Raw genomic sequence first — 14737 nt, 5'->3', positions numbered from 1 at the left:
TGAAAACTCTTGTTGTATTACATCAAACATGTCATTCAAATTGTTCAATCGTCTCATTCAATTGTGTCGTCACACAACGCAATACTATATCGGGTAAAGCGTTCTAATTCAAAGGTGAATTCATAGGAATGGGGTATTTTATTGGGGTACGGAATTCATGGGATACAGCCTCCTGGAAATAGGATTCTACAGAATTTATACACGTATATGTGGAGCTACAAATGTATTTCGAGTGAAATGGGATAAAATCAATAAGAAATGTGAGAGCCCCATAATTAATTTAGATATCATTGTGATTGCAAGCACATCACAAAAGGGCCCCACTTTGTGGCATCATTTGCCAAATCAAAGGTTAACAACTCTTTTAAAAATGGGTCAAGAAAACTTACACTTGATCTGTAACCCATTGATAAAGTTAATGTATAAATTTTTAATTCAATAGCTGCAGAGAGAGCCAAAACTAAAGTCTAGAAAACTGTCAAATCCCTGAAAGTTTTAAAGTTCAGGGTCAGTAACTCTTTCAAAAATACATAGTACGCCAAGAGAACCCAAACATGATCTGTATTTACAATAAACCAGTAGTGGATTTTTACTGTGATTGATTGTGTGTTGTTTACTGTCCCTCTTGAGAATTTTTCATTCATATGGAGACGTCACCATTGCTTGTGAAGTGCTGCAAAATTTAGGCCTATGCTCCGCGCTTACTGCCTTTGAGCAGGGAGGGATCTTTATCGTGCCACACCTGCTGTGACCTTGGTTTTTGTGGTCTGATCCGAAGGACACTTAGTAGAGGATTTCTATAGTGTATTTACAATGTAGAAATAGACAAAAATGAGACATTACTAACTGAAAATTATTTAATAATATTTTTTAACAAAGTACATGTACATAAAATCTGGATTTAAATGGATCAATAAGATATGCACTCTCTGCAAAAATATACAAAATTAATATATTTGTTCCCCATCACAATATAAAATCTGTAACAAAAAAAATAATAATAAAACCCATTTGTAAATATGATTTGACTGAGAATTACATCTGAAATAATGCACTTCTGGTAGTTACAGTACCTATCACACAGAGATTGAAAGATTTAGGTATCTTATTACACAAAGTTTACTTCCTCACTAAATTTAAACGTTACACGGCAGACTCCTTCAAGTCGTCCGCATACTGTAAGACATCTTTGGAGAAGTTGGACTGAGTTAAGTACATGTGTCCTGGCCGGATCCCAGGGGGGCGGATCACGCTTCCACCAATGTGTTTTATCCGAAAACTTCCTGCTTGTTTTATTCGCTGCCTGTCCTCTGGTTCTAAATAGTCCATTAGTAAGGTGTACCTCTGAATAGAAAGAAATTTGTATGACAATACAGATAAAATGATTTGATACATGTCATGAATGTTTTACCTTAATATTTTGTATCAAACTTAAGTAAGCCAATTTATAAACGTCTTAAACCACCATTACTCACCGACAGTGTAAACAACTCCGTTTTTCCTTACAGGTTTAAAAATTGTGAAAATCACATCATTACAAATATACTGTGAAGTTGTTCTTTAGTAGCGACTCTGTTTTGAGTTTACGAGAAGGGCCCAACGATGAGGTTGATTTTCATGAAAACAATTGTCCACAAGAACAGGACTCAGCTTAGCCATAAAATTACATCTGATTCACCAGGAGGCTGAAATTGTCTTAAAATGATGACAAAACTCAGTTCCCTGGCATTAACAGTTTACATTCTCCCACCAATGTTTTGACCGTTGTATAAGGTTTTAAAATGAACCAAATTTAAAAGGTAACATACTGAACGACTTTTCCATCTGCCGTGTCTTAATCGCTTCTCCCTCTTCTTATCCTGTAAAGTGATGGAAATGTGAATTACATCAGAAACTGTCACGACAGGGGTTAAATTTTCATGCAGATAATTTCTACTGTAAAGATGAAAATGTGAATTACATCAGAAAAATTACATCAGAAACTGTCACGACCCGGGTTAAATTTTCATGCAGATAATTTCTACTGTAAAGATGGAAATGTGAATTACATCAGAAACTGTCACGACCCGTGTTAAATTTTCACACGGATAATTTCTACTGTAGAGTGATAGAAATGTGAATTGCATCAGAAACTGTCACGACCCGGTATAATTTTCATGAAGACAATTCCTACTAAAAGTTTATTTGGGATATGACAAAAATTACAATGCTACCAACATCTTTTATTCTTTATATACAGAGGGTTAATTTTCCTTTCTTAAAACTAACAAGGAAATCTGATTCACATTCTGTTTATCGGATGCACTCTCAAAAGATTTGACAAAGTTATACTATAATTAGATGTGTTTGTAAAACATGCCCCCAATATTAACTGTGACTGAATATTCTAGTGGGAAAATTTTTTGACATTAAATAAGTGACCTTGACCCTCTTGACTTTCGAATTAACCAGAAATGAAATCTCTATCTATGTAGTCTAAAGGTTACAAAACGATTTAAAATTGTGGACACACAAACACTATTAAATAAACAATCAGACCAAAAATTGATTGCTGTTCATTTTTTATTTCGGTGGGCATATGAAGATATTATCATTTGCTACACTAATTTTCCAGTAGTACTTACAAAATGACTAAATGTACAGCTAGCTGGAATCCACAACAGCAAAGAGAACACAAGAATGGTACCAACAATATTTCTTTTCATAAACTCAACTGAAAAAAAGAAAGCAATTTTAAAAATACAACATGGTTGCAGTCTTTAACAGAATAACTCTTGGTCTTGGTGATAGTAAATTTCACCAACATATCAGCATATTTTTCTAAAATTATTACAACTTATAATTGTACATAGGTTATCAAAAGTAAATCTCAGTTATAATAAGAATGTAGGGATATGTTTTGCAGATGGTGTTATTGGCACAGAATGTGTCCAACAAACTTCAGAGAGGACCTCCTCCCTACATGTTCAATAAATTAATGCTCATTTCAGTTACCATGACAACTTACCGAACTGATCAACGGTAATGGTATCTATAATGCTGAATAGTCTCTGAACTAAATGATTCTTCTGTTTTTCACACACACCCTGTACAATCATTAATAATTTTCTTTAATACCAATACACTCGTACATGCAAAATATTTTCTTGCTTTATGATCCACTGAAAAGTCCATGCAGTTAAGCCTGGTTTACATTTGGCTTGCAATGCTTGTTGTTTCTGCCTTTCTGTGTGGACTCCATGCTTAGCCGTGAAATTTTCTTACAATCTCCATGTCTTTAACGATTTTATTTGATTGAAAGTTGTACCAATTTTCACACGTTAGAAGCCCATAACCCCTCTACATATTGCAGAATGTATTACATGATCCCCATTAGGTCATTTTGTGGAAGACGTTTGCTGATCGCACAACAAACGCACAATTTTTGGGTGCAAAAAATTCATGAGGAGATTGTAGATTCATGAGAGGCTGCACCAACATTATACACCTCTGTACATGCTCCATATGATTTCTGAGATTGAGATTGCACGGAGAATGTTGTATAATTGTATGGTATTCAGACAAACTCAGTACAGCTCCCGAATGTTCAAACCTTTCTTCCCCGCGAGTCTGAGCCAGAAATGGCACAATGGTTGTATTAGATGTACTAAACATAAATGTCATAGCCCATAGCTCCTTACAGTGCCCAGAAAATTGCACAGAAAGAATCGTAGACAGATTTATCGGAAGGATGCTGTGGCAAATGTAAACCAGGCTTTAACCTTTAAACATGGGATTATATTGTCATATCATTTTCTCTGTCAAACTGGTAATGCCCCAAACCTAACAAATTTTTAACGTGTACTGTAGACCAACTTTAATTTGCGGTTACTTTATTTTGCGACTCACCTGTGGTAAACTGGTTCGCAACGATTAATTTTCGTGATCGAGCCTTTGACAGACATTCAAAGACTGGTTCGTGATGATGAGGTTTTTTCAAATCTCCCAAAATTTTCTCGCATGCGAATAAAAGTTGGTTTACAGTATATCCGTTTATAAAAATTATATTTTAGTAAGATTTACACTATAAAAGCAATACAGCTTGATTACTCACATCCACACACACTCCATGAAAGCACGGCCTGCCATTAGGAAGGTTCTCGGGTAGGAGAGAAGGCTCGGGCAGACATTCCGTGTCATTTAATGCTTTACAACAGCGGTGACATGCATATCCACTTTCTGAAAAGGTCCAAATGTAAGCTGTGTAAAGCAAGGCAAGGAATTTTTCTGGGAAAATGGTCAACCATAAGGCACAAGTATGCATGCATGGATGTTGGTTGTTAGGAATACAATGTGAAATACATATTTTAAATTGGTAAGGTTTTCTATTATCTTATTACAGAATGAAATGTACCTTTGGAACATATACAAGGCACTTTGTCACGTAGCTCACAAAAATTCCGACATACTCCATTCTTACACATTCCCCTGAAATAAAACGAGCATTCTGTAAGAATTGTACAGTAATACAAATCCTCTACAAGTCCCAAGGTCCTGTTGAAATTTCAGTATCGCTTTTTGCAGTTTCTTTAATTTTGATGTTCAAAACATTCGAGGATCATCTGCAAACAAAGATTCCTTTATTGTCGCATTGAACAACTCTTCATTTGTATCCTCAGCCTCGAGTTAGGAACAACCTCACTCTGGGTTGTCCTCAAGTATTCTGTACAATGAAGCAAACAAATACACGCATCTTCATCTCTACCTTGCGTCTTCAATATTCACAACTTGTTACCCACATTTCTGTCAGCACGCAATGTCTTGATCTCTTGTGTGTTTAAATAAAAAAAATAAAATCTATAATCGGATATATTTGGACGATCAAGCGGATGCAATTTTTTAACACAAGAAAATATAATAATTACAATCTAATGTTATATATATGTGGCAAATCAGAGAGATTATAAATTGGCATGCCTTTAATTATACAGATTTCACACAATAAACAAGAGTACCGCCAACGGTACAATATACGCCCGTCGGACAGCGAAATTCAACCTGGAAGCATACTGTGGAATCGTTAGAATTCGTGGTGGCTCAATTTTCGTGGAATTCGTGGGTACCCCTCACCCACGAATTTACATCCTCAATGACTTAAGACAAAAGCAAAAATTCCAGAGTTATCTTTCTTACAAATATATAAATCTATGAAATTATATCCCCACAAACCCGTTAAAAATTCAGCAATCCACGAAAATTGGCCCCCACAAATTTAAATGATTCTACAGTATTGTGCACTCTGAATTGATACCATACACATTCTGAATAGAAAAGCCTTAAAGTGGGCAATAGTGCACCAATCCATCTGAAATGTAAACTGATTATGTATTTCTCTGAAAGTAGGTCACGGTACACTAATCCAGCTGAAATGCGAACTCATTCTTAAGCTTCTTGATGAAGAAATTGTGGAAAATTTACCTTGGACTGACAGACAGACAAACCAATCCAACTCAAATGTAAAATGAACTTGTATTCCTACTCACCCATCCACACACGATGAGTCACCGTTTTATTATCTACTCACCCATCCACACATGATGAGTCACCGTTTTATTATCTACTCACCCATCCACACATGATGAGTCATCATTTTATTATTATCTACTCACCCATCCACACACGGTGAGTCATCATTTTATCATCTACTCACCCATCCACACATGATGAGTCATCATTTTATCATCTACTCACCCATCCACACATGGTGAGTCCTCGTTTTATTATTATCTAATCACCCATCCACACATGGTGAGTCATCGTTTTATTATCTACTCACCCATCCAAACATGGTGAGTCATCATTTTATTATCTACTCACCCATCCACACACAGTGAGTCATCGTTTTATTATCTACTCACCCATGCACAATGAGTCATCATTTTATTATCTACTCAACCATCCACACATGGTGAGTCATCATTTTATCATCTACTCACCCATCCACACACGGTGAGTCATCGTCCTTATTCCCAGCCTCTGGGCAAGTCAAATCTACACCACTGTAGGCCAGTTAAGGAAAATGTGTGTGGCTTGATTAAATCTAATCTGCGAATTGATTCTTTTATTAAAAATGGTAATTTAAAAAATAGGGGGGGGGGGGACCACTTTTCCATCACTGTTACTGGGGAAGAAGGGAGGGGGGAGTTTATAAAACCCAGACCATTTGGTTTTGTCAAGGATACTTGCACTTCGACACTCCTTTACAGGTGACCAGATTATCAGGCAAGGCGTGACAAACAGTGTTATTGTCTGCAGTACGGCATTTATCATTACAACATTCATGGTTCATAGGACTACAGAGGGCGCCATTCTGTAATTGGCAGTCTGGCGTACAGCAGCGATCCCCATTAAATCCGGCATCACATTCCTCATTCGCCTCTATACGACCATTGCCACACACAGTTAAAGTATTGCTCTCTGAAAACAACAGGACAATAAATTTCAGAATAGAAAAATCACTATGACTTAATTTTATGTTCAATTTCAGATTAGAAAAATCCCTCTCATATACATGTATGCATTGTCAGAAACCAACGATCAGCAAAACTTGTTTTACCTCCCATGGGACACAATGCCAATATTTTCACTGGAAGGTGTGTCTCAGCTTCTTTGTGCGATTGGTCGCATTACCATTCCTTATTGCGATATTCAACCAATGAAAAAGCCCCCTATTTCCAATGTTCAGGAGCATAGAAAATCATGGCTTTCAAAGCAAAGATTTTGACTATGTTAAGTTGGACAAGTTACAAAGCTTTCAGTGAGATGCTTTACAACTTCTTTGTCAGTTTGTTTTGAAATTAATTTTATTCAAAATATAAACATACCTAACAACTTATCTCTTCCCTCCTTCATCTGGTCCACTTTCATGACCATTGACTGGTTGAGTTTGCATACCCGATTTAATTTATTTGTACAAAGGCTGCACACAAATGTTGTGTCTGTTGGGTGAAAGTTTAGGCACTCTATAGCATAGTTATAATGTTCAAGTGAAGTTTTTGACGACAGAGCCCTGTAACCCCGATCTTTGATAGTGACACACTTTCGTGGGTGCCGCCATCACTGCCGATGCTTAGTTTTCCGGGAATACTTACGGCGATTCCCATTGGTCCTTGATAGGTCACTTAAGGTCATGCATTTTAACAAGTTATGTGAAAATATCAGCATTGTGTCCCATGGGAGGTAAAAGAAGTGTGACTGACCGTGGTATTCAGACAATGACATGTACATGTATGTTCAATTTCAGAATAAAATAGCACTCTGGGGCATGTTCAATTTCAGCATTATTGCAATTTGTGGAAAGAACTCTCCGTGTTTTCCAACCATGAAAATAGATCACTCTAAGCTTTTAATGATTTTGTAGCAGCTTTGAAAAATACATCTACCACAAATGTAAACTCGTGTGTAAACCTTTGAATAATTTGTCTTGAGCATCTTTTTTCTTCAAAGTCTACCTGCTGTACAGTCCAAAAAATATCATCACTTACCTGTAAAGCAACCTGGACCTTTTGCTTTTATCACATTATAGATATATCTTTTACTACAGGATGAAAAAATCTGAAAGAGAAAAAACTAATACATGAATAATTAGATGCTAATGTACATACTGTATGTACTGTCTGTTGTTCACACTGTCACAAGCTTTAGTCTGTGTGATTACTATACATTGTTCACACTGTCACAAGCTTTAGTCTGTGTGATTGTGATTACTATACATTGTTCACACTGTCACAAGCTTTAGTCTGTGTGATTGTGATTACTATACATTGTTCACACTGTCACAAGCTTTAGTCTGTGTGATTGTGATTACTATACATTGTTCACACTGTCACAAGCTTTAGTCTCTGTGATTACTATACATTGTTCACACTGTCACAAGCTTTAGTCTGTGTGATTGTGATTACTATACATTGTTCACACTGTCACAAGCTTTAGTCTGTGTGATTGTGATTACTATACATTGTTCACACTGTCACAAGCTTTAGTCTCTGTGATTACTATACATTGTTCACACTGTCACAAGCTTTAGTCTGTGTGATTGTGATTACTATACATTGTTCACACTGTCACAAGCTTTAGTCTGTGTGATTGTGATTACTATACATTGTTCACACTGTCACAAGCTTTAGTCTCTGTGATTACTATACATTGTTCACACTGTCACAAGCTTTAGTCTGTGTGATTATTATACATTGTTCACACTGTCACAAGCTTTAGTCTGTGTGATTACTATACATTGTTCACACTGTCACAAGCTTTAGTCTGTGTGATTACTATACATTGTTCACACTGTCACAAGCTTTAGTCTGTGTGATTACTATACATTGTTCACACTGTCACAAGCTTTAGTCTGTGTGATTGTGATTACTATACATTGTTCACACTGTCACAAGCTTTAGTCTGTGTGATTGTGATTACTATACATTGTTCACACTGTCACAAGCTTTAGTCTGTGTGATTGTGATTACTATACATTGTTCACACTGTCACAAGCTTTAGTCTGTGTGATTGTGATTACTATACATTGTTCACACTGTCACAAGCTTTAGTCTGTGTGATTGTGATTACTATACATTGTTCACACTGTCACAAGCTTTAGTCTGTGTGATTGTGATTTCTGTACTGAAGATACTCACTTGATTATTATGCTCATACCCGCTTACAGAATATGGATACATGAGATATTTCCCTCCTTGCTCCGCCCCTGGAGCACAACCAGGAGTGTCAGGGTCATGCTCACTCCCCCAGTTATGACCTAAATCAACGAGTAAATAACCCCCCTCAGTCGTAGAGCATGTGTATATCAGTTACAACATTTAATTACATGCAATCACAACAGATTAACATCAAATAAACATGAATTCCCATCAATTTTAAACATGGTATAAACAAACATCTCTAAAGGTATCAATCATCATTTCATTTCATGGTTTAACTTACCTAGTTCTGTTTCCATATGAAAAAGAAACAAACAAAAAACCTTAAAATTTATACATTATTTTTTCATAAAGAACTAAAATAAATGATGCATTCATTTGCTAGGTGAAGAGCATGATAGGAAGGATAAAGACACCATGTGGCCTCCATTTTTCACGTAAACTAAGAACCAAGAAACCTATCAAAAACCTGTTTCAGGATGATGTCTAAATAAAATTATATAATCATGATCATGAATGCACATGTCTAAAGGCATAGCATGAATATACGTGTCTAAAGGCATAGCATGAATATACATGTACGTGTTTAAAGGCATAGCATAAATATACGTGTCTAAAGGCATAGCATGAATATATGTGTCTAAAGGCATAGCATGAATATGCGTGTCTAAAGGCATAGCATGAATATACATGTCTAAAGGCATAGCATGAATATTCGTGTCTAAAGTCATAAGATTGCCAGAGATTTGAGCAGATTTACGGTTTCAGACGAAAATGACATTTTTTAAAAATAAATTTTACATACATTTTGCTCTCAAAAACATAAAGCACATGTTTGCCTATATACCATTTTTAAACCAAAGTTACAGTTAATAAAGATGTTCAAAAGGTAGGCAAATGGGTACTCTATACTTTCTAAAGCGACAAATGTTTCATATTTGTCAATTATTGGCTCTAAATAAGGAAATTTGAAATTTCCATCAACTTTGTGACTTCTGTGAACTTTGAATACATGTATGTCCTATATTAAAACTGATACTCATTTATATATAGACATGATCTGGTTTGCTGAATAAAATCTATAGTTTTGTCCATGCTGACTTCATAAAATGAGGGCCAGGTGTCAACCTCCTCCTACGTTCTACCACGTAAGCAGGTTATGTAATTTTTTTCTGCAGCAATGATTGCTACAGTTTACCTTCATCACCCGATGAAACAACAAAGAAAGACATTTTATTGTTTATAGTTATATTTTTATATACTGTTTTAAAATATAAACTAGAATTAAGAACTAAAATATCATATGGTTGACCCACTTGCGACATTAAACGGAACAGTCAATGCACTGTTTGACCTTGATGACGTAACGTTCCATATTTGGTAATGATTACACAGACAGGTGGTACTCAAAAACCAGATCGAAGTAGTTTGCAACAAACATGCATTCATTGATGCAGATGAAAGCAATGTCAATTTCAAAAGAAATAGTCAAAACTGTCATAGCGACCCACTGAATTAAGCGACTCACTGTCGTATGTGACAATAAAAAGTCCCCCCCCCCTTCCCATCCCCAAGACATTACTCTATATATTGTACTTGTATTAAACGACCACCTTTTTTATAACCTTTTTCATATTTTCACAAAATTTTACCTTTATTTAATGACTGTACATTTTTCAATTACAATGAGATTCCTTCTTTCGATTTCGGTTGAGCATGACTATTCTGGGAATTATCGCCCCTAACACTTTCCTTTTAAAATGCACGGGTAATAGTTCGGCGGTGATATTGTTTAGTCAGCTCTCTGAATCAATTATTATACCCAAACAGTCAACATGCAGAGTCGTGTGTGGTTAATTAATAAAACCCGAGTTGTTGTTTATTTAACAAAATCAAGGATCAAGGACGGTACATGTGTTTGAAGGTGTGAATTTCAACAAACTAAATTTAAGAAGTGCGGAGTAGATCAGAAATGAAAATCTACCACTTGTTATACTATTATGTTCAACAGAGTGAAAAATTAGCCCGATCGCAATATAGATCAGGTAAATATTGTGCTTAGGACTTAAATGGAGTATTTGCGATTTCCCTGCATGAGATATCCGAGATTTCCTGAATCATGACCGGAACTAGCGGCTCATTTCGACATATCCTGAGTATTTGACACATTCGAGTTAAAAAGTTGCCTGCATTAGTTCAAAACTTAAAAGATTTGCTGTGCACAATGGATATTGGAATTTATTTGATGTCTTTCAAAATGAATAGTATAAGTTTTAAAAAATTTCCATGCATTTCATAAATGAAATTTAAAGCTCATGCAAATGTGTAATATGAAATGCATGCAAATTTTATCATTCTTAAACAGATTAAATGTAATATTTGATGAATAATAAATTATGATACAACACATTGTATTATAGATTTTTAAATACAGTGCATTATCAATTTTATTTTACAACTATTAAAACCATACTTTATATTCTTAATGATAAATTCCAAATACATGTACAGTTATTTTCTCCATTGTACAAACTATATATGTATATTATAATATTTGCGAAATTTTATGCATTAACTGCAGAAAATAGGTAACCTGTATTAAGAGATCACCTGTCATATGTGACCTTTTTTCCATTCATCGTTGGATAGTCTCTTAATACAGGTTTAACTGTATAAGAGAAAAGATTGAATCAGTGAATGTAAATATTTACAAGTATTTTGTATATTATCTTCATTATATTGTAGGAAATTGTAAAAAACAATTCAGAATAATTTGAATGCTTCTACACATGTACCTTTCATATTATGCTGCTTTGGTATTCTTACCGTGAGCAATAACTAGTGCTGCTTCAAGGGACAGAACTCTGTCTCCTTCACTGTTCTGAGCTGAACTCCAGCCAGTGTTGAATGTGGTTTTATAACCCTGGGTCTGGAAAACTATGGGAACAAATCTACATGTAAGCTCAAGATAAATTAATCTGAGAGGTGGCATAAATTCTACATACACATTGTATACGAATAGAATATTTCATCAACACTTTACATAGCATAGTAGAAATAATCTCTATATAGTTTTGAAGAAAAAGTCTTTAGACTCTTTTAATGAAGCATGTCTGATACACACTAACTTAATTCAAGTTTTGTTCTATGTTAACTTGTGTATAATGTATTATGGATCCATAATTGAAAAGTTTTGAAAATACTTACCTGTAGTATTAGACAAAATTCAAACATATTTCATGTTAGAATGATACTCAAAACCATTTCTAACCTATGCTAATCAAAACAATGTTCAGCATGCAGAAAAAAGGAAATCGATTTGCATGGACATGACCATATAGTCATATAAACCAAAGGTCTATTCATGGTCAAGAAAAGGCTATAAGTAATTCATACCAGAACGCACGGTGTGCTACAAATTGACTGAATGAAATGAAAGATGCCAGTACCGAGTGACCCACACATTCCATTTCTCAGGACGTGTGGCACAACATGCAAAAATTACATGCTCTTCACACCTCCAGACTTCTCGTTGCAAAAGGTTTATGCAATGGATACTCTCTCATGCTTTATGAGAGGATTCTAAAACAACCTTCATCTCTGATTTGAATATTCTATAAATATAAAATCTACAAACATGTATCAAGCTGCTAACCAAGAACCTCGTTTTCAAAATATTAAGGTTGACTTTGGAAGGAAAGAAATGAACAAGCTGACTTAGAGTAGCATTAACATATAGTCAGTATGAATATTGATACATTAGAAAACTAGATATGAAATGATTGATTGTATATTGTTTTAACGTTCCTTGCGAGAATCTTTCACTCATAGACGCCACCATTGCCAGTGAAGGGCTGCAAAATTTAGGCCTAAACTTGGCGCTTACAACCTTTGAGCAGGGAGGGATCTTTAATGTGCCACACCTGCTGTGACACGGGACCTCGGTTTTTGCAGTCTCATCCAATGGACCACCCTATTTAGTCGCCTCTCAAGACAAGTAAGGAGTACTGAGGACCTATTCTAACCAGATCCCCATGGGATAAATATGAACTAGAGCTTTTTCTAGGTTTTGATGAGAAACTTTTTCGAACTTGTCATCTATTTCTCTCCACAATTCATCACAGTAAAGAAAAACATGTATGCAGAGGTGAAGACACAGGTCAAAAGAACAGAAATTATACATGTGTATTTACAGCTGGTGTTGGGACAAGCCATCTGCTCATATAACAAAAGAATACTAAAATATACCAATGATTGATACAAAAAAAAAGGTTGACTGGGATTCAATATGCCCAAATGAAATTTATAACACCAGCACTATTGGCGTGTACAGTGCATATAAAACACTGTTTCACTGAATAGATGTACTTGCAATCTATACAATCAATCACCTTTCTTCGACCCAATTTACGGCTTCAATCCTAAAAAAAATGGAACAAAAAGGGTCTCTTTAAAAACAGCTGCTGATCGTACATGTGTCTTATTGTAAGTGTAAATCATCGATTCATAGCTGATTCTTAGCTGAAAAATCAACTCCAATATGCAAACCAAGATGACAAATCAGTATGAAGAGTGCAAACTAACAGTCTATGCCTGGAAAATAAATTGAAGACACTGCATTCTATCACCTTCAAAAGCTCATGCATAAAACACTCAAGTGACCATGTTACTAGGAGTATCCCGCACTGCCTGCTACCAGAAACCAGGGCTAGATGACAGTTTTTGAAAAAGACAAACAATTTATATCACTACAAGGGATAGTCAAGTAAAACCTTTACTTTAAAAGGCAACTAAATTTGACAGATATTTTGATACATTTGTAACTTAGTATCATATCTGCGAAAATTGATTTCATCAACATCAAGAATATAGAAAATACAATGTTTAAATTTCAAATATGAAAATTACCAATTTCATCTTACTTGTATCATTGCCTCCCTATCAAAATTACAACAAACCTTAAAATACACATGCCATCAGAGATTTGCAGCTTCAGGAACGGTGTTTTAACTGTTTGCTCACCTTTCCCAGGGGCAGGGCCTGTGGAGCATATCCCCCCGGGTTGACTGTTCTCCCTCCCTGCTATATAGGCCAGACCCAGCACCCCACGAGAGAATCTGTGGTACGTGAACAGGTGTGCCAGACAGTAGTCCTTAAAGGCAGTCCCTCGACTGAACACCTACAACAAAAGAACACATCATCAAAAGGCAGTCCCTTGGCTGAACACCTACAACAAAGAACACATCATCAAAAGGCAGTCCCTTGACTGAACACCTACAACAAAAGAACACGTCATCAAAAGACAGTCCCTCGACTAAACACCTACAACAAAAGAACACATCATCAAAAGACAGTCCCTCGACTAAACACCTACAACAAAAGAACACATCATCAAAAGGCAGTCCCTCGACTAAACACCTACAACAAAGAACACATCAAAAGGTAGTCCCTTGACTGAACACCCACAACAAAAGAACACATCAAAAGGCAGTCCCTCGACTGAACACCTACAACAAAAGAACACATCATCAAAAGGCAGTCCCTCGACTAAACACCTACAATAAAGAACACATCATCAAAAGGCAGTCCCTCGACTAAACACCTACAACAAAGAACACGTCATCAAAAGGCAGTCCCTCGACTAAACACCCACAACAAAGAACACGTCATCAAAAGCGTTCCATTTACTTTGTCTCCACATCTGTTAATAGGTCTTTTTCCCCAAAAAATTAGATCTTTGTTTTATGCTCTACTTTTGTAGGGGTATAACATGGCATCTTACTTCATCAATATGTCAGTTCTTGGCAAGAATGGCATGCTTCGTAAATTACACTGTCCACCTACTCCATGTACCCATGTAAACCCATTTATTTTTGTCAGTTGCATGACTAAACTAAATGATAAACAACATAATGCACAATTGGAACTCAGTGACCAATACCATGAAGGTTGGATAACAATTTATGAAATATATCAAATTAAGAAAGATGTATATTGCTCAACATTTCAGCCTAAACTGGTTTAACCTTTAATTTATAACCGGT

The 14737-nt window shown here is 35.7% G+C and overlaps 1 protein-coding gene across 1 annotated transcript in view; it reads right to left on the bottom strand.

Moving 5' to 3' along the window:
• Positions 1 to 843: 843 nt before the first annotated feature.
• LOC125681006 (ADAM 17-like protease) overlaps positions 844 to 14737 on the bottom strand; it is a 20728-nt gene continuing 6834 nt past the window's right edge. Inside the window, exons 10-21 of the mRNA XM_056156030.1 lie at positions 13716 to 13872; positions 11520 to 11630; positions 8673 to 8791; positions 7524 to 7593; positions 6222 to 6456; positions 5976 to 6038; positions 4394 to 4467; positions 4094 to 4218; positions 3008 to 3086; positions 2625 to 2713; positions 1809 to 1859; positions 844 to 1344 (exon numbers count right to left, since the gene is read on the bottom strand). Of these exons, the coding sequence (XP_056012005.1) occupies positions 1144 to 1344; positions 1809 to 1859; positions 2625 to 2713; positions 3008 to 3086; positions 4094 to 4218; positions 4394 to 4467; positions 5976 to 6038; positions 6222 to 6456; positions 7524 to 7593; positions 8673 to 8791; positions 11520 to 11630; positions 13716 to 13872 (1374 nt within the window). The 3' untranslated portion in view covers positions 844 to 1143. The remainder of the gene's footprint in view (positions 1345 to 1808; positions 1860 to 2624; positions 2714 to 3007; positions 3087 to 4093; positions 4219 to 4393; positions 4468 to 5975; positions 6039 to 6221; positions 6457 to 7523; positions 7594 to 8672; positions 8792 to 11519; positions 11631 to 13715; positions 13873 to 14737) is intronic.

The sequence above is a fragment of the Ostrea edulis genome, chromosome 2, assembly GCF_947568905.1.
Source record: "Ostrea edulis chromosome 2, xbOstEdul1.1, whole genome shotgun sequence".
NCBI classification, from domain to species: Eukaryota; Metazoa; Mollusca; class Bivalvia; order Ostreida; family Ostreidae; genus Ostrea; species Ostrea edulis.
This window is presented reverse-complemented; position numbering and strand designations above follow the sequence as displayed.